General features: G+C 45.2%; 1 protein-coding gene and 1 long non-coding RNA gene across 2 annotated transcripts in view; one reads left to right on the forward strand and one right to left on the reverse strand.

Annotated features, from left to right (window-relative positions):
* The window catches only part of LOC138513710 (uncharacterized), a 107308-nt gene that overhangs the window by 17105 nt on the left and 71037 nt on the right, over nucleotides 1–19166 (forward strand). The window lies entirely within an intron of this gene.
* The window catches only part of ISX (intestine specific homeobox), a 73620-nt gene continuing 56824 nt past the window's right edge, over nucleotides 2371–19166 (reverse strand). The window contains exons 3-5 of the mRNA XM_069628783.1: nucleotides 13150–13301; nucleotides 11725–11841; nucleotides 2371–4058 (exon numbers count right to left, since the gene is read on the reverse strand). Of these exons, the coding sequence (XP_069484884.1) occupies nucleotides 3837–4058; nucleotides 11725–11841; nucleotides 13150–13301 (491 nt within the window). The 3' untranslated portion in view covers nucleotides 2371–3836. The remainder of the gene's footprint in view (nucleotides 4059–11724; nucleotides 11842–13149; nucleotides 13302–19166) is intronic.

The following is a 19166-nucleotide window of genomic DNA, read 5'->3' on the forward strand; positions in this document are numbered from 1 at the left end:
TTTTTTCGTGGCCTTCACTGTCTCTTTAGTTTCCACTTCTTCTTTTGTCATCTCTTGGGAGAGGGCTGCAGGACTCAGGGCCCACAATCACCTGACAGTTCAATTTAGGCGGTGGAAAAGGCTGGGGCTGGTTGGTGGCAGAATCTGGACATTTCCTCTCTCTCAACTTCCCTTTCCCAGGGACCCATGCACCTTCCCCCAGTCCCACTTTTGCGTGCCTCCTCGACAATCTGCAACAGACTCATGCCTAGAGTGAACTCTGTGCCTCCACCTTATCTATCATTCTTTCTCCTCTCTGTCTCCTCAATGATTTGCCACATGCTCCTACCTCCACCCCTCCACTCAGTTAATGTTCAGTGTGTCCCCTACTCTAGCCCCTTCAAACTTTCCTTCCCCACCACACTCTGAATATGCTCTTCCCATCAGATGTTCATCACCTCTTTCTTTTGTGCTTGTTTGATCGCTACACCAACCTCTTGCTAGTTTTCACACCAACCACATCCTTAATCTTCGATACAACTTCCTAATGAATCTTCACTTTACCAGACACCTTAAACTTCTCTTGTACTTTATCCTTAAAAGTCACTGTAACTTTCTTATTTTTTACTCGCCGCTCCTCCTCTGTGATATTCCACCTTCCAGCCTCTGGTTCTTTTCCCATAACGTTCTCCTGTTTTTGCCTAGTTGTACTCCCTTCTACACCGTCAGAGTTCTGCATATATCTTCTCTTTTTTTTCTTCCTGTCCCCTGACCACTTCACTCCAGCCACTTCCTTCAACCTCTGGTCCCTGCAGCTGCTCTGCTTTCCACTAGCATGCTACCACCTGCTCCTTGTCCAATTTCCATCAGCACTCTAAGAATTCCTGCCCTCTTTATAGGAGCCTGTCCCCATCTCCCTGTACCTCCCCTGCTCCTTGACTCTCAGGTGTGTGTGCATTTGGGTTTCACTTAGTTATTGGATTGTTTTATTATGTGGCAGTGTTCCTGATGCCCCTTGGGGCCTCTTCCTTTCCAACAGAAAGAGCCAATCTCTCGGAAAGTTAACATCATGCCTATGATGTAGGGCTCGTGTGGTGTGCAGAACTTGATTGTCTCCACCGAGTGTAAACAAGACTCTCTTAGAGCACCGAAAACCCACAAGCACAATCCTTTTCCTTTCTGCACTGTTTCATTGCATTTCTGTACCACACAGCTGTGTGCTCCATCAACACATATTCGCAGGTGTGGACATTTCTATGATAGTATGGACATATTGATGTTAGTATGTGTGGTGTGGGCAGTCACATTCGGTTCTGGATTACGAGAGCATCAGATCAGGTTGATTTGGTGTCTTTTCTTCCTGAATTATGTCAGCACACCTGGGGCGAATATTAGGTAGGAGTCTTAGACTACCTGTTCTTTATTAGAAAGGCAGACCAGCCTGACTGAAACAAACACACACACACACACACACACTTCCATGCCACTCTTGGACATAAAGATTGATACTTTGATTAATATGACAATATCCTTATAAATAAGAGGTTAATTTAAGCTATCCAGGTTCAGACTCTGCAGGGTAGTTAGTGTTCAGTGACAGAGATGGGACATTTTCCTTGGATGACCTCTGCAGCTTGCATTTGGAATGTGTCTTTTGTATCTGGCATTCCTGAGAACAAAAAGCATGGCTAAGTGCTAGATTTCCTAAATGTGCAAAACAGCATAGGTCCCTTTCTCAGCCACTAGAGTCAAGCAATACATTTCATTGGGTGCATTAAAGTGGTAGGGTTTTCTGATTGTCTAAGCATTTTTCAAAAAATCTACATTCAAATTCATGATATGCAAACCTTGTACACAAATATCATTGGGAATATCTGGAAATCCTTACTGAAGCTTACCTGGATTAAATTGGCCATTCAAGCAGATAGGGTGAACCTATAAAAGAAAACAGGCTTTCTATACACATTTTCTTTGAGTGAATTTGGAAATTTCCAAATGCTGGATGTCACCACTAAGAGTGATACAGGAAAAACAGGCAATCCTGTGCTTACCTAATAGGCCTTGACGGCGATGGCTAAGAACTCAAAGCGAATTATACCGGGCATGTGATGCCCAAAAAAGTTGAATAAGGATAGGATTGATTGGTTGTAACTTTTGGGAACTGGAGACAAATCGAGCAGTAGAGTGAAAGATAGATTTTAGAGTGGCAAGAGAAGAAGCACGAAGCTATGAGAAGCTAGCAATTTCCAACATCCAACTTGGACTATGCCATAGCTGTAGGAGTGCCTAGAAATCTTTCTTCTAAAGTTGGAGGTAGAACCAACACAAATTAATAACCAACACTGACACCAGAACATTACCACATGTTTTACAGGAAATCTTTAATCCTTGACCTAATGTTATCATCTCAACAGTGAATGATTCTTCATGAATGCATGGTCACATCCCTTCTGCACGAAACCACAAGCATCCCCAGACATGTTTCAGCCTTGTTGGGCTTCATCAGTGAGGAGTAGCTTGGGTCTCTATGCCCAGCAGGTATGGCACCCACATCTGGGCATACGTTTGCAGAAGGGATGTGACCTAACAGTTCGGTCTGGACTGCCTATTTGGGGGCGGTATCAAGCATGATTTGCATATGGTATTTCCTCTTTCTCTAATGGCTTGGCAGGCGAAGAACGATAGTCTGGAGGGTTGCTCAGAGCAATTGCCAGAGGTTTATGATTAATTATTAATCTTGGTGGGGAGTGGGTTGGTGCAACTACCAAGATGGCTGGGAGTGATCCCACCTTGTGCCTTTACCTTCACCTGCCCCTTCATTTTTATCTTCACCTTCACTTTTACCTTTGAATCTTCACATTTGCTTCTTCTTATTTAGTCATGATTTTCTTTTTGTTTTGACTGGACAAACATGCTGAGAAGTTTTCTGTTCATCTTCTTGTAAAAATCACTTTGGTGATTATATACTCGTAATAAAAATAAAAGAAATTATAAACCTTACAGCCATCACCCCTTTTTGTTTTTTTTCCTTTGTCACCCCTTCACACATTCAGCCAGTGCAGATGTATGTGGGCCTTCACAACAACTTAATCCCATGTGATATTGCACAAGTTTCATATTGTTAATGTTTGATGTTTCAGCAAACACCTTCATTGTCCTCTCTTAATCCCAGTGCTGCTGTCCTGAGAATGTTCATGCAATCCATGTGTTCATGTTATAATACTCGGATCACCCCTTCACCAATGCACAATATCTTCGTGTTGCTTTAGTGACGTGAACTTCTCGGCCATTGCTGGCAAGAGTTCGAAACTGGGTCCGAGGCGGCCAGCATTCTTCCTACTGGATACAAGAATGGCAGGTGAAATTCTCACATCATGCCTATTGTCTGCTGAGATCGATTGCTTCCCTCATTGAGCAAAGGGAAACTCTGTAGATGATGTGGTGAATATCCCTTGCATTGAACTTCAGCTGAGGTGATGCAGTGCTCGTCTGCATGAGGCACCTCCTACAGCTAGAGTGAAGAACACACCTCCTACTGGTGAGAGAAAAGCATCAGAAATACTCCTCTCGGTGGGCAGCGTAACACACAGTAGCTGAACTGCCTCACACTTTGAAAGGCCTCTGGCCTGTGATCAGGACTACACTCATAAAGCATTGGACAGCTTCGGTCGACTCTAGGATCTTCACGCACTGTCTTCTTTGACGATACACCCGCAGGCGTGAACTGCCAGCACTGCCTTCAAGTTACCCTGACTATGCAGAGCAGCCCATGACACTTTATAAGGTTCTCAGTCACTTTCTGATCCACTGCCTCTTAGAAATGTTCTGGACTGGAAGAAGTCTTTCCTTTACATGGACTATGCACAGATGCGGCTCCACGCGCACTTCGTGGACAACGCATTTCCATATGATGATAATCCATTGGAAAACCAGTGTGGCGTTGGAAATGGCATCAGCCCCAGTGGTGGCGTGGAAAAGGGCAGCACCCTGGGGTCAATCATTGCAGTCCTTTGCCCCTGCATTGGTAAGTAGTAGCTCACAGGGAGTCTGAGCTGTTCGGTCATCCGGGGGAAATCCAGCTGTGAACAAAGACAGGATATTTGTGAAAATAACGACCACATGAATGGAAGCTGATGAGAGAAACATGTCAATCATGTAGTTTTCAATCACTGTGTAGCATGCAACCAGGTTGCTCAGTTCCAGGGACTGCCAGTATACGCCGTCTAAAGGCCAAGCACAGTATTATGACTAGAACAGACTGACGCCTGTCCGACAACGGTAGCATGTTTGACCACAGTCCCACAAGTATAAGTGTGAGACAAAGTGCTGTCCCACAAGTCGATGCTTTGGAAGCCACGACCCAGAAGAAGCTATGAGAGCATCACCGTTGATGTTCTCATGGACTGCAGGAGTGTGAGACGCAGGGAGGGGTGTAGTCAAACAGGTTCAACCCATGCGCCCTGGTTATGTGTAGAGAGGAACTCCAAAAGAGGAGCCAATCCAGACTGGGTTGGCACTACAAAGGACCAAACAGAGATACAGTAAGTTTAAAAAGGGTGTTTGTGCCTGCAATGTGTGCACAGAGGTGGGTGTGTGTGTGTGTGTGTCTGTGTGTTTGTGTGCATGAGTGTAACTATACGTGTGCAAGTGTATGCATGTAGGTGCAATGGAATGTCAGGGAGCAGGGGAGATACAGGGTGTAATGAAGAAAGTTTGAGGGCAGTGGGAGCTACATAGGGTAGATTGGGGACACAGACTTTGACATTAAGAGAAAATGAGGCCCTGAAAGATGCATTGGGGCATAAATGGGCATGGAGGGCAAAATGGGTCCAGCACTGGTCACACCGAGCCACATGAGGGCAACATTGGATACTGTGAGCCAGAAGAGGCCCTAAGAGTCAAATGGGTCAGTAACTCGGCACTCAGAGGGCAACACATGGGCACTGATATTTCGGCAGAACTGAGTAAGTCATTACACTTTTTCTGGAATGTGTGCTGTTTAATGCTACATTTGGACCCACTTATTCAAACGTACTCACTGCACTTACTCTGACCATTTTGAGGGACGTTTACATCCCACAATCCACAGCCATTGCTATACAAAGCTGACGGTTGTATCATTAACAACATGGGCGATTTGCTCACGGAACCGATGCAAAATGTAGAGTCGTTGTACACAATGTTGAACAATCATTAACAAATTCAAGTTCTGGCTTTTTTGATAAATGAAAGAGTTCATACATTTTAGAACAAAATGCTTGATCTTGGGTTGACAGTTATTTCTTGACTGGCACACATAATATCTACTTGCATGGTCTTTTTTTAAACTAAAAATAGCAGGAATCTGATAGGAAGAATGACACTGTTTATGGGTTGGTTTGTGTTTTTTTTATAAAATATAAAAAATATAGGAGATCTATGGGTGCGCATGTAGGTGTAGTAATGCAAATATGCAGGCTTCTGTGTGGGTGGACTTTTTGTGTCTAAGACAGTGGCTGAATGAGCACATGCGTGTGTGGCTTTGTGGATGACGTGCTGAGTGGGTGGATGAAAAAGAGGTGTTTAAGTGTGGCTATTGTCCGGGATTGGGTCACTGGTTGCATGGATGGGTTCATTTGTTGTGTCTGTGGCTGGATTAACGGGTAGGTGGATTGATACATTTGAGTGTGCGGGTGGGTTTGTGGACCAGGTAAGCATTAGATGTATCCATGAGTGGATGGATGAGTGTGGGCGTGGTTGGGTACATTAATGGTTACGTCTGTGTGTGTGTGGGGGGGGGTTGTGGATGGATTAGTGGTTGGATGAATGAATGAGCGAGTTTGTGTCTGCTGACAGAAGAATGGGTTTGTGGTTTTGGATAGGCTAATGTGTGTATTGATCAGGGAGTGTGGGTGTGGTTGTGTGAATAGGTTGGTGCTGGATAGATGTATAAATGGTTGGGTGTGATTGTGTGGATGGGTTACTGGGTGGATGGAGGGCAGCGTTTGTATGGTGAAAGGATTGGTGGATACATGGATGGGTGCATTTGTTATGGGCAGTGGCAAGGATGGGTAGGTAAGCATAAATATATATGAGTGAGTGTGCATGTGCATGGATTATTTGTTAGATTGATGGGTGACTTTGTGTACCTACGGCTGGGTCAGCCAATGATGGATACATTTCAGGGTGTGCAGTTTTGTAGGCAAGCTAGTGGTTGGATGAATAAAGCAGTGATACATATGTCTTTGGTTTGGTGCATGGAACGTTGTATTTCGATCATGTGGATAGGCTAGTGGGTGGATAAATGAATAGATTAATGTGTCTAATTGTGTTGATGAGTTAGCACTGAGAGAGATAGATGATGAGTCTTTTTGTGTAGATGGCTCATGGGATTATAAATAGAGGAATCTGTGTGCAGTTGTGAGAACTGGGGTGATTGGGTAGATGGGTGAGTTTGTCTGCATGTGATTGTGATGATGGATTATTGGATCAATGCATGACATAGCTTGTATGTATGGTTATGTGGATGGGTTGGTGGATGGGCAGTAAATGGGTGAGCCTGGGTGTGTGGTTTGATTAGTGGATCACTGGATGTATAATGTGTATGGATCAGTGGTTGATGATATGTCAAGAAGAACCCCTGTCCTCTGTATGTCTCCTAAATAAATATACTGCACTAGTGCAATTACAAATACATTTTCATGACCATTTTAATGAATTTAATTTCATGCATAATGAATAAAAAAACTCAATATTAATTGCAAAACTTACCAAAATGAAATGCATTATCCAGACAAATACCTTGCTTGTAAAATCATAAAAGCATCCATTCATGTGTATCCCTACTACCGGACAATTTTAAGATAGAAGACAAGATGACAGAAGCATGAATTCAGGTAGGACTACATGCATTTCTTCTATCCTTGTGATGAACTAGGTGCCTTTGAATCCTCCCCTATGGTTTTAATCACAGCTTATGTAAATATGTGTGTGCTTCTTTAATAGTGTTCTTGCCATATATGCCCACCACCTTTGAAGAAGTTCTGCATTTGCCAACAAGGAACGAAACATGTCAGACAGAGATATAAGCCTCCTTGGATGAAATTGACAAAAACAAAGAACTGGACAATGAAATCCGCTCAATAGGGACACTATAGCTAAACCATTAGGTGTTAACTCAAGGAAGGAACTAGGAATCATGAAATAGAGGTCATTGATGTCGGCTGTATGTTCCTGGGCTTCTGTTATGCAACAGCTATGAAATCGTCTGGTAGTAGGGAAACACATGAACAATTAAGAAAGGTTGAATCCAGTACACGACCTAGACTAACCCCACACACCACTGTAAATTCTGTGCTTATCTAATCCATTGGTTCAATACAGATACTTGCAGTCTTCCCCCCTGGCATGTTTGAACATATTGAGAATTTTTTTTTATCAAAACCTTGATTTTATAGGGAGATCCACAACAGAATCCTTCCATTAGTATTAAAGGAAACTTTGACGTGAAAAGGAAACGTTTAATTTTCACCCGAGTTGTGCCAATGGCTTGGTTAATCCTCCCTCACTCAATATTATGATCCTTTTGAAAATTCTTCAATATACTCTAGAAAGAGTTTATCAAATAACCTACATTTATGGTTCATAAGAGAAATTGGCCTATAATAATGCTCATTCAGCTGTCTTAAAGTTTGGGGCAATTTTAACCTTCTTTCAGGTTTCCAGGATATTAGCTGTGCCCATGATAACATTAACAACATTTTATAGTAAAGGTGCTTAAATGTGGGTATTTGCCAAGAAGAGGTCATGGGATATGCTATTGATGGACAAAAAGAACTATCAAATGGGTGACTGGAACTTGTGGTAATTGCTGTAGTTGCACCATTGGACCCAGTCCTTTCAGACAATTTCCATCCAATTTCTTTGCGGGAAGTTCTGGTGAAATTGCTGGAATCCCTGGTTACTCCTTTAGTGAGTAGGTTTCTTGAGAACTCACTTTTCTTTGGCCCATTTCAATACGGTTTCCATCCCGGTAGGGGTACAGAAACAGTGTTGGTCTCAGTAATCGACAACCTCACCTGACTTTGTGACCACGGTGACATTGGGGCACTGATCCTACTTGATTTGTCTGAAGCCTTTGATACTATTGAGCATTCCATCCTGCTTGATGGTTTAGTCCAAGCAAGTATCACAGGCTCTGTACTATCCTGGTACAATCCTTTCTTTTGGATCATACTCAGTCGATCTGTCTTATTGTCTTATGCTCCACCGATCGACTACAGCTCCGATTATTTGTGGGGTTCCCCAAGGTTCTGCCCTTTACCCCATTTTGTTCAATATTTACATCCAGCCCCTCTCCAAATTAATCCAGTCCCACGGTTTCCAATGCTATTCCTATGCCAACGATACCCAGATCATTGTTCTTCTAGATCTATTTAGGCAGGACACTGCTTCACAGTTTAGACTGTGTCTGGAATCCATGGGTAACTGAGTGAGAAACAACTGGCTGAAGCTTAATGGGGACAAGACTGAGGTGCTGGTGATTGGTCCTCCATCGAGCACCTCTTGTTGGACACCCTCCTTCAGGCCCTCGTCGCTTGGACCGTTCCCTATTCCCGTCTCAGTATTTAAAGATCTTGGCTTTAAGATTTCAGCATCATTATCAGTAGAGCCCCCAATCTGTACTGTCTGTCAGGCGGGACATTTCAAACTGATAGTTCTTCATTAGGTTCTCCCATTCTTCCCAGAGTCTTGGCACTAGTGGTTGCTTCCTTGGTGTTAAGAATCATAGATTATTGCAATTCCCTTTTCTAGCTCAGCCAGCATACTTAATCCAGCGCATGAACGTTCTTCAAAATCTGGCGGCTAGAGTCGCTACGGAGTCGCCTTATAGGGCTTATGTCACCCCCATCCTGCTCCTTTCTCTGGTAAGTCCAAATTATATTGTATACAGGTTTCTATTTTCTGCCATGGCGGGGACTTAAATAACAAGCTTAAAATAATGTCCAGCTGTTATACTTGAGACAAGTCCAGTAAGAAGAGGTGAATTAAAAATGGTAGTCTGTACTGGCTTCTTCTGGCTTTCAGAGTAAAGTTCTCGAAAGTTCCCTGACGTTCACTCCCCTCCAGATCACTCCTCCTTCAATTCCCCAACAATGTACATTGTCTGTCAACCCTATCTTATAGTTAAATATCCCTCTTGCTGCTGCCCTGTTTTACCCAACTGCCCCCTTACTAGCCCGACCATACCGCAGCCAGGCCTGACCGTCTCTTTCTGGTTTCTCCCAAACCTGCACCAGCAGGGGAGTTGCGAGGTCTGGAAAAGACCCGGGGCTACGCTGATGTCGGAACTGTTGGGACTCGGGGCTAGCTACTCTTTTGGCTGTAGCTCCTGAGATTCTATCCGGGGCTACAACCAAAAGATCAGGGGCTATAGCCCCCTATGCCCCCCCTAGCAACGCCCCTGTGCACCAGTCACCTCTAATATTGAGTAACTCGCTTAATTTGAAACGTGCACAACGCATTCAGGGCACTCCACTATTCGACCCATCACAACGGCAACAAATAATATTTAATTATCTAATCTACATGTCCCCTGATTTCAAGCTCCGCATGCAATACTCCTGATTCACAAAGGGGACCCGTGTACAGAAGGAGGGACTGATTCCAGGCACGAGAGACAGGAACTCATTCCCTACGAGCATGTCTAAATGCCATGCTTAGAACACTCACATTCGCATTGGTTGCCCGCACCTACTGGGCTGGGGCAATGACGTCTGTATTTACATTGCCTAAACAGTTCCTCTCCCGCAAATTATTTGTTTATATTGTCACCCCTGTTCCAGCGGAATGTAAAATACATGATGGAATCGCTCATGTTTGCATGGGCATTTAGATCCTGGGCTCTGAAATGCAGGCAGGGGTCTATGAAGACTCTTGTCTGTGTTGCTCTTTCTCCATGGGAAAGTCTGAGGCCAGGAAGAACAGACACAAGGGAAAAGACACAGGCCCTGTGACATTATTGAACACTTTACTGTGTGAATCAGGGAAGTGTTTGGGGGCGTCGCAGGGGGTGTCGCAGAGCGTCCTTCTACACTCCCCATGTTAGTAAATTCTGTGGGTAAGGAGCATATGCTCATGGAAAGCTATTTACAAGGGACTTTCCCCAATAGCAGAGTGTGGGATTTTTCCTCACTTATGTGTGCAATTGGCAAATACTTGTCAGGAAACAGACTTCTCCCTCTTATAGGCCTCTAATAGGCCTCTTATATTTGCATGGGCCTGTGGGTAGAATATTCAAATTCTAGACATGTTAAAAATAAACATAGGTAGTAGATTTATTTACTCAACATTTTTACTTATGTTTACTTATGTAGCCTTTATTTTATTTGTGTTAACTTGTTTGCATTTAGAAGGATTTTATTAGGAAACACATTCGATTCTGACTGTATTTCATACTGGGACATGAAAGAACCATGGGGCAGACCGTTCACGGCCTGTAGGGCACAAGTCTGCAGGCCACACCCCCTAAAGGCTTATATAAAGGAGGCCACATGCAAAAGGCCTCCTTACGTACGTAGGCTTTTAGGGGGCACGGCCTGAATGGGAGCCGGATGAGTGAGGGGCTGGTTCGCTGCAGCACAGAAGGTAAGTGGAGTGGATTGGTGTGACGGAGGTTTGGGCTATGCAGCGGCCAGGGGATGCAGCCCCTCTCCCCCTCCCCCGAAAGGGACCGGGAGAAGGTTGGTTACAAAAGGCCAACCCTGCAGAATGCAGCCCTCCGGTCTGGGTACCCTCAGATTTTACACATTCGGGAAATCTAACAGTCTTTCGGTTTGTTAAGGGTTTCTGAAAACAGTACATTATCATGTACAAAACGTTTCCACGAAAACTACTTTTTACTTCTTACTAAATGAATTCTTAGCCGTTCTCTGTCCACACATCCCGCAGACTGTGCACCTTCAACACATTGGCCCTCATTACAACACCGGCGGTAACCAATGGCGCTATTAGCACCATGGTTGCTGCCGGTATTGTAACGAGTCCGCCAATGGTAAATGGGGAAATACCGCCCCATTCCAAGGTTGGCGGGGCGGTAATTCCCCATTTTCCATTGGCCCTTCCCCATTCCCATTTTTGCCCCATAGGGCTCAATGGGACTGGGGAAGGCGGTAAGTACGGTACCGCAAATTGCGGTACCATAATTACCTTGAAAGTCCCTTGCGGGTCCCTACTTTAACGGATGGTCCAAACCAGCCGTTAAGGTCAGGAGCCGCAAAGGGACCTCGTAATCAGGCGTTAAGGGTTTAACGGCGCTGACACCTTTTACGGCGCTGTTAACCCCTTAACGCCAGGGTCCTAATGAGGGCCATTGCCTCCTCCCATTCCAGCTTTCAATCCCATACCTATGCTTCTGCAGCACCGCCATCCCACAATGACTGGAACTATCCACCTTCGCTACTCCGCTAACATCAATTTCTTCTAGGGCTACTATCCTGCACTAGTGGTACTGCCCTCATCAACTTCTGTCACCACTACCCTACACTTCGAGTACAATCACGATTAACTTCTATCATTACTAACCTTCATGGCCAGTAATATCACCATTAACCTCTGCCACCACTATCCTTTAAAGCCAGTACTATCATCATTGCTAGTCACTTGGAGAACAAGGACATTTGCATGAACACATGGCCACATTTAATGTGCAACCAGCCCACCTTGCTTTATTGAATTGTGCTATGCTGAGTGACACGTTGCTCTTACCACAGCCTCTGCCTTTGGAGCTGGTACCATATCAATGTCCATGAGATGTTGCAGGCCTCCAAAATTGCCAAGCTTTTCGTGTTTTCTCCACTTTGCTCGTCGGTTCTGGAACCATATCTGTTTGGAGTTTGCAACGAAAGGTAACACAATAAGTCGATGAGGGGACTGGGGCAATAATAGCCTCAACATGGTGCAACCATTGCCAGAAGTGCTTCTTCAGTCTTGGGTTGCTTATTTTTGTGTGAGGAATGAAAAAGAATAATTTGGATGAAGTTATTTTCCCTTAATTCTTTTGGACATTTTGCAAGTAGTCTATGTAGCCCCCCCCCGTCCACCCGAGCAATGTTTATATTTTGAGAGCTGCTGCACATAACACCAAGACAAAAGTGGCAGCTTCAAAACAGAAAAAAAACCATACACGTGCATAAGGAATGATTTCGTTTTGAAAACAGCTGTGTTAAAAATTCACACATATTTGAAATATGGTATTAAACGGTATCCAGCTAAAATTTCGAATGAACAATTTCGAATGCATTTTTGTTGAAAAGAAAATTTAAACTTTTTTTTTATATATATATTTTTTTCTTTTATATGTTTTTTTTGGGTTTAGTTGGTAAAAAAAGGGACAATAAAAAACGGGGAGTTGCGGGGGGAACGCCCCCATTAAAAAAATAAAAATTAAAAAAATAAAATTCGACATTTTTTTTCCAGCATTTTTCATTCGAGAAAAATGCATTCGAAATTGTGACATTCGAAAATGTCACTATAAACCATTGTACACTGATATGCCAGATTTCTTTGATGTTGATGCATTTATTACAGCTATTATTACAGCTATTAAATAGTAAAAATGATTTCAACTCCGCAAATGTGTAACCAGAGCTGGAGAATAAATGTATTAATAATTAATCAAAATTAAATTTAAAAAAAAACAGTAATTGAATAAGACAGCAGTTAATGATGAACACCGTTTAAATTAACCTTCTCTAGCCGAGGATTGAAGAGTTTGAGCTTGGTATTCGAATGAGGGTGCAGGTGTGTATCAACCAAGGTATCCTACATTCCATCTGCTGATTTCTGGTTGAGGCATTTTAGACCTTCGGCCAAGCTTCAGCGCAAAAGGCCTACAGCCAGGAGTGTTTCTAGGTCTGGAAAAGATCCGGAGCTATGCTAATGTCGGGACTGTCGGGACTCGGGGCTAGCTAGCCTTTTGGTTGTAAACCATGAGCTTGTATCCGGGGCTACGCTATATCCCCCTCAGTCCCCTCTCCCCTAGCAACGCTTCTGCATACAGCGTTGAAACCACTCAAGTTACGTTTTGTTCTGCTCTATACCCCTACCCTCATGATACATTTCTGATAACCACGTGGAAAGTTAGGTAGTTAATTAAAACTCATTTTCAAAAGATACAATTATCCCAATTACCTGGACCCGTGTCTCGGGGAGGCTGATGCAGGCAGCCAGTTGCTCACGAGTCTTGACATCGGGGTAGTGCATCATCTGGAAGACCCGCTCCAGCTCCTGGAGCTGCTCGACAGTGAAGGTCGTCCGGATCCTTCGCTTACCCTTCCTCGTAGCTGCGTATAGGATAAAGCCACAAACACGACAACGAGACACTTAGAATAGGTTTCAATTCAAGCCGGCAGCCCTCGCTGATACTTGTGACATTGGTCACATGGAATGCTTAAGGCACTGAAGTTTGATACTAAGAGGACAGCCTGGTGGGACATAATGCATAGCATGATTATTTGTGAAAGGACATTGCCATGATATGTCTACAAGCCTGTAACGGGCACCCGTGGTAACATGATTCACCACTGAAATGAGGAACAGACAGTATTCAGGCCAATGTCTATCCAATGAACTTTGTTACTTTCTGTAATATCCATGTAGCCAGACTAGTGCCATCAGATCCTGGCACGGGGCAAGATTTGGGGACTGTCAAGAGACATCATTTCATCCTCTATACTATGCCATGTAACTCATATGCCTGCCTGTGCAGCCCTTAGTCTGACACGTTTGAAATTAGACATCTCCAGAGAAGTCCTACTGGAAGCTTGCTCCCCCCCAAACCGAGCAGTGAATATTCGCAGGTTACTCTTGAAGGCGACCTGTCTGCCCTCCAGCGAGTCCCAAAATTGCGTTATCCTTTTCTTTTTTACTTAATTGAATCCCCACTCCATTTAAAAGTATATGAGTTACCACACACCTCATAGTTTTCAATTCTGTCCTGCGAGAGAGGTTCCCTGTGAAGGTGTTCTGGCTTATTTCTCATTGATGGGCAGTGGCTCTCTCTGCTGGGCTGCGAGGGGGTAGGGGCACAAGGAAGGATTCTCCTGCCAGTCATGCTGGGCTGGAGGGAGAGTGGAAACATGAATTGGCAGGCAGGGCCTGCAGACAAACAAAACCGTGCTGCAAAAGGGAGAGGGGTTTAGAAGGTTTTAAAAGATTCCCACCTGTGTAACCCAGCTCCTAGGGGCAAGACAGGCACAGATTGTGTAGGTGTTCTTGGGGAAGTCTGAGCAGGCCCAGGGAGACAGAGGGACACAGGGATGGCCTGTCAAGAGACTTACTCAAGGAGAATGGTGTCTGGGAGAAGTCCTTAATTCTTGGAACTCAGAGGTGAGGTAGGGCTGGACCTCTCGTGAGCTAGAATGGGCACGAAGGACTGCAGGAGTCGGCACCACAGCTGAAGGGCCAGGCACTACCAGAGGAGAAACCTTGCGGGAGGATACTGACACAGAGTGGTGTCTCTTCTTTGGCACATGGATGATCAAGGTAATGCAGGGAGGATAATGCAGAACAGGAGCACGTTTCACACACTGTATGAGTTAGCAAAATTGTTGCCAGGGTGCTTGCTTGCAGCAGTCAGAATTGCGCGCTCTGCACTCATTTAAATGCTGAAATGGGAAAACATACGGAGCAAACAAAGAACATAGAGACTTGCTCTGCTTTAACATGATCGTGTGATCCCGCGCCTCAGAATCAAGCAAAATGGAGGAGATCCAAATCTGCTGAAAGGCTAAAGGAGCTCATTCGAGAGGCTCTCAGAGAAAATAAAGCAACTGCTCATGGTCATAGTGGAAAGCAACAAAAGAGGGACATTCTTTCCTCTTGGCCAGAGAAACCCAAAGGGAAGTATCTGGACAAGGAGGCAGTGGCCACATTTATCAGCCCACATAAGACTTGAAAAGGGGGAAACACAGGACATTGGAGATGACCCTACGGTCAGACAGATGGTGGAGACAGTTAAGACAGAACTTCCCCTCGTTCCTGATATCCAGAAGAAAGCTTTTAAGGAACGGAAGGACCCAGAGGAGATTGTGCGGCCCCATTTGATGCAGAGGCATTATCACCTGGTGGGGGAAGAGAGAAATCTCCCCCACCCCTTTAGAAGAAGATTCCCTTTTGCCAAGCTTATCTGGTCGACCATCATCTATAGCTCTGGAGGATGCAGCCGATGTGGGATGTGGGATTAGTATGAGAGGAATGGGGATGCCTCACTGAAGAAGACATTTTCGGGGTGCTCATCTGTCCATGTGTACACATATTTATGGCTCTGACATGGCTCAAAGGTATTAGCACACTTGATCGAAAAGCATTTCGGAATGTTCAATCTGACCGAATTGTTTTGATCATTTTTTCGGTCAAATTAAATTAAATAAATATATGTGGAGGGGTAAGGATATACTTTAAGGTGGGGAGAAGTGGGGTTGTTGGGGGGATGTGCGGGGGATCTCCCCCCACATTTATGACCAAAAGCAGGACCCAAAAAATAGGTCAAATTGGAAAAAGGTCAAATATTTTCGATCAAGTAGACCTAAACCTGCTCAAACACTCTTAGATGACTTCCAATCTTTGTATGACAAAATTGAGGAGAGGCAAATTGTTCTGACCCCATTGAAGGGATGCATAAGCAAACAGAGTTGCTGTCTGATCTGGCTTATGAATGGGTAAGGGATGCTGTCTTCACAATGGGCGTGACTGTCTCAGCCAGGTGTCAAATCCATGTTCTTGACGGCAGAATGGACAATTCTCCCAAAACAGTTCCTCTTCCGCAGCCATTCCAAGGGGCTAAGCTATTTTGGGATGGATTGGAGGAGAAGGTAGATTATGTTCAGGATCAAACATGCTGGTACTCAGCTTATAAGGAGGAGTAATTAACATTTGCAGAAGTTTAAGCCGGCAAACTCCAGTAAGCCCATGTACATAAGCAATGCGGGCAGAGGAAGGTCAGTGTTTCATGGCAGACACATCACTCCTCTCTCTTCTAGAAGACATCAGTCACCTGTCAAGGCTCAGCAGTCTTGACTCTGCTGAGGAGCTCCCTGTGCCAGGGCAGGCTGAAGCACTTAGCTAATCAAAGGAAAGTGGCTGCAGTATAGCCTTGAGTACAGGAAATTATCAGTAATAGGTGTAGGACACAGTTTGGGAACAGTTCACTGGAGAAAGGTGTGGTCGACCCCCATCCCAATGATGGGGTGAAAAGCGAAGCATTTAGAAAGGAGCTGCAGGTTTTAAGACAGAGTCGTTGCATCATGCCTGTGCCTGCAGATAACTTAGAATGTTCTTCCACAGTTTTCTAATTCTGAAGGATATGAAGCAAGGGATGACGGTTGTCTGAAAGCTACGTTTCAAGAGTAACAGGAGGAGCGGGTGGCTTTATTGGACCTATTATATGCTCATCTTCATGTGCCAATCCACCAAGAGCATCATAAGTACCTCGGCTTTGCGGTTCATTGTCCTTCCCTTCCATCTAAGGTCAGCACCAAGGGTTTTCATGAAGGTTCTAGCTCCAAATGTGGGCTTGATCCACAAGGAAGTATAGGCGCATTACGTTGATGAAGTATGGAAGCTCTCCAAGCCAGCCAAAATTCCAGTGAGTTCTTGACTCTGACTCCAGAGTTTGATGGTGTCATCAGTCTTCATAACATCTTGGGCACTTCAGCACCTCCATGCCCTGCTGCCACAGCTCCATCAGAAGTGATCACAGACCTCTTAGGGATTCGTGAACATGATTCCAATGTCAGACTCCCTCAGGATGCAACTGTAGTGGTGACTGGAACCCAGGAACCTGAGGAAGGGGGTTTTCCCCCTTAACATCCGTCCTTGTGACAATTACCATCAACACTAGTGCCGGGTGTTGTGGGGTCCCTCATGGAACAGCAAAAGATCCAGGCTTTGCAGTCTATGTAGGAGCATCTTCTAACTGAAAGCATCTAATAGCAGTTTACAGGTTTCTCCAATTCTTAACCACTTACATCTGAGGAAAGCAGGCCATACGCGAGAACAGGCAATACGACAGCCCTGGCATTTGTGAATTGCCAAGTGGGGTATGAGGTACAGGTTGTTGGAAAGGTGACATAGGAGCTGAGTTTATGTCTCGATCAGCAGGTTATGTATGTGACAGTGTCATGGCCATGACCCTGTCATGGGGGTCCTGGTCCCTGAAACCCCCTATCATTCCATAAATGCTGGCAATGGTTATCTCAATGCCTCCCAGTACTATTTCTGGCCATTGTTCTCTCTTTTATGTTTCAGGATAACTCCCAGAGGGCACTAGGGAGCAACCAGGAAAACCTGGACCGGAGCCAGGAGAACAGAATCAAGAACAGACAGGGAATGGACTGGAAATGCCCTTGCCAAACAGAAATGAGAATCTTAACACCCAACCCGCCAAACCCAAACAGAACCCAGAGGAATGGTGGCACAACACAAATTGAACTGAGACTAAGAAGCGGCTGCAGGAGAAACACAAAACTCCTCCCCACAGCGAACTGAGAAGAAAACTCACCAGTACATGGAGGAGGCTACAAGCAAAATGAGCAGCCTGACCCCCTGGCTGCTCGCTTGCACCATTAGAGGCTACAAACAAAACCATGCAGAAAAAGGAAGAGGGGCCTCGAAGGTTTTCAAAGCTTTCCACCTGTGTAACCCAGCTCCTGGGGAAAAGACAGGCACATATTGTCCCACAGAGTCACATACATGCTGGAACCAATGGAAGCGGGTTGGGGAGTTAAACTCAGGAAGAGACCAGGGGAGTGAATGAGAGACAGAGTGCGGGTTATTCAGGTGATGTCAGGCAAAGGTGGCAGTGAATGAAGAGACCACTGAGGAGGGTGGAAAAAGAGGTGGCAGAGGCTGTTGAAGTATAGATAGAGATTGATGGTGAGGTATTGGGTGTGAGAGATAGTGGTACATGTGGTATGCAGTGTAGTGTGAGAAAGGGTGTGTGTGTGTGTGTAAAAGGTGAGAGAAAGGGGGCGAAAGACATATATAGCACATATATAGAGAGGAGGAGATAAAGTGTAGGGGTAATTAGGGAGAGTTTGAAAGTGAGAGAGAGAAAGTGTATGGTGGGAGGGTGTAGGGAGAGTGCAATGCGGCACTGGGAGAAGTGGTGAGAGTGGAGTAAAGCAGGAGGGGTGAATGTAGTTGGAGGAGATCAGTGGATGGAGTTTGGTAAGATGTAGGAAGCGAAGAGGGGTGTAGTGAGAGGAGATGAGAGGGTTTACAGTGGGAGGAGAGAAGATTGGTGTAGTGGAAGGTGAGAAGTGGTTTGTACTTAGTGAGAGGTGATAAGAGGGGTTTAGTGGGAGGTGGGAAGAGGGATCTACTAAGAGGTGAAGGGGTGGTGTTATGAAAGGTAAGGAGAGGGAGGGAGAGAGGCAAGAGGAAAATGGGAGAGATAGGGTGCGTGAAGACCAGAGAGACAATGGAGGAAAAGATGAAGAGACAGGAGGACGGGAGAAGGAGGCAGAAAGAGAGGGTGTGAGTGAAGGGCACAGTGTAAAGAGCAGGGTGTCTGAGGCAGGCACAATCTTAACCACGTCATTTGATATGGCGGGAAGGTTAGTGTTCCATTAGGCAATCCAGGAGGGAGGGAGACAGCTAAAGCTTCTGCCTCTATGCACTCAGCCCAATAGCAGAAGATAGTAAACAGTTTGGGTGACCAATCATTAGTGGCCACCATCTTGGGGATTAGGGATGCCTGTGCTAGGGTCGAGGGAGTCCACAGGAGGACGAGAGAGTGAAGAATGGCAATTAGTTGGACATACTTAAAAATTCTAATAAAAATCCTTGGAATGTCTTTCAGACTATGGGCCTCATTACGACCCTGGCGGAACAGGTTAAACGGCGCCGTAAAAGGCTGCGGCGCCATTCAACCCGTTCCGCCACATTACAAGTTCCCCTCGCGGGACACGTTAAGTACGCCTGGGAAAACCAGGCGTGCATACCGGGTCCCGCGAGGGGAAGAGGGAGCAAACAACGGGCCATCTCGTAATGGCCCGTTGTTTACTCCCTCTCCCATTCCCATTCAGCCCTATGGGGGCTGAAATGGGAATGGGGATGAACCGTGTCCGTGTCCTCGAGTGAGGAATTACCGGGCCATCCGGACTCGGAATGGTCCGGTAAGTCCTCATTCCGAGGACACGGACACG

Source organism: Ambystoma mexicanum, chromosome 12, assembly GCF_040938575.1.
Source record: "Ambystoma mexicanum isolate Mex_15411 chromosome 12, UKY_AmexF1_1, whole genome shotgun sequence".
NCBI classification, from domain to species: Eukaryota; Metazoa; Chordata; class Amphibia; order Caudata; family Ambystomatidae; genus Ambystoma; species Ambystoma mexicanum.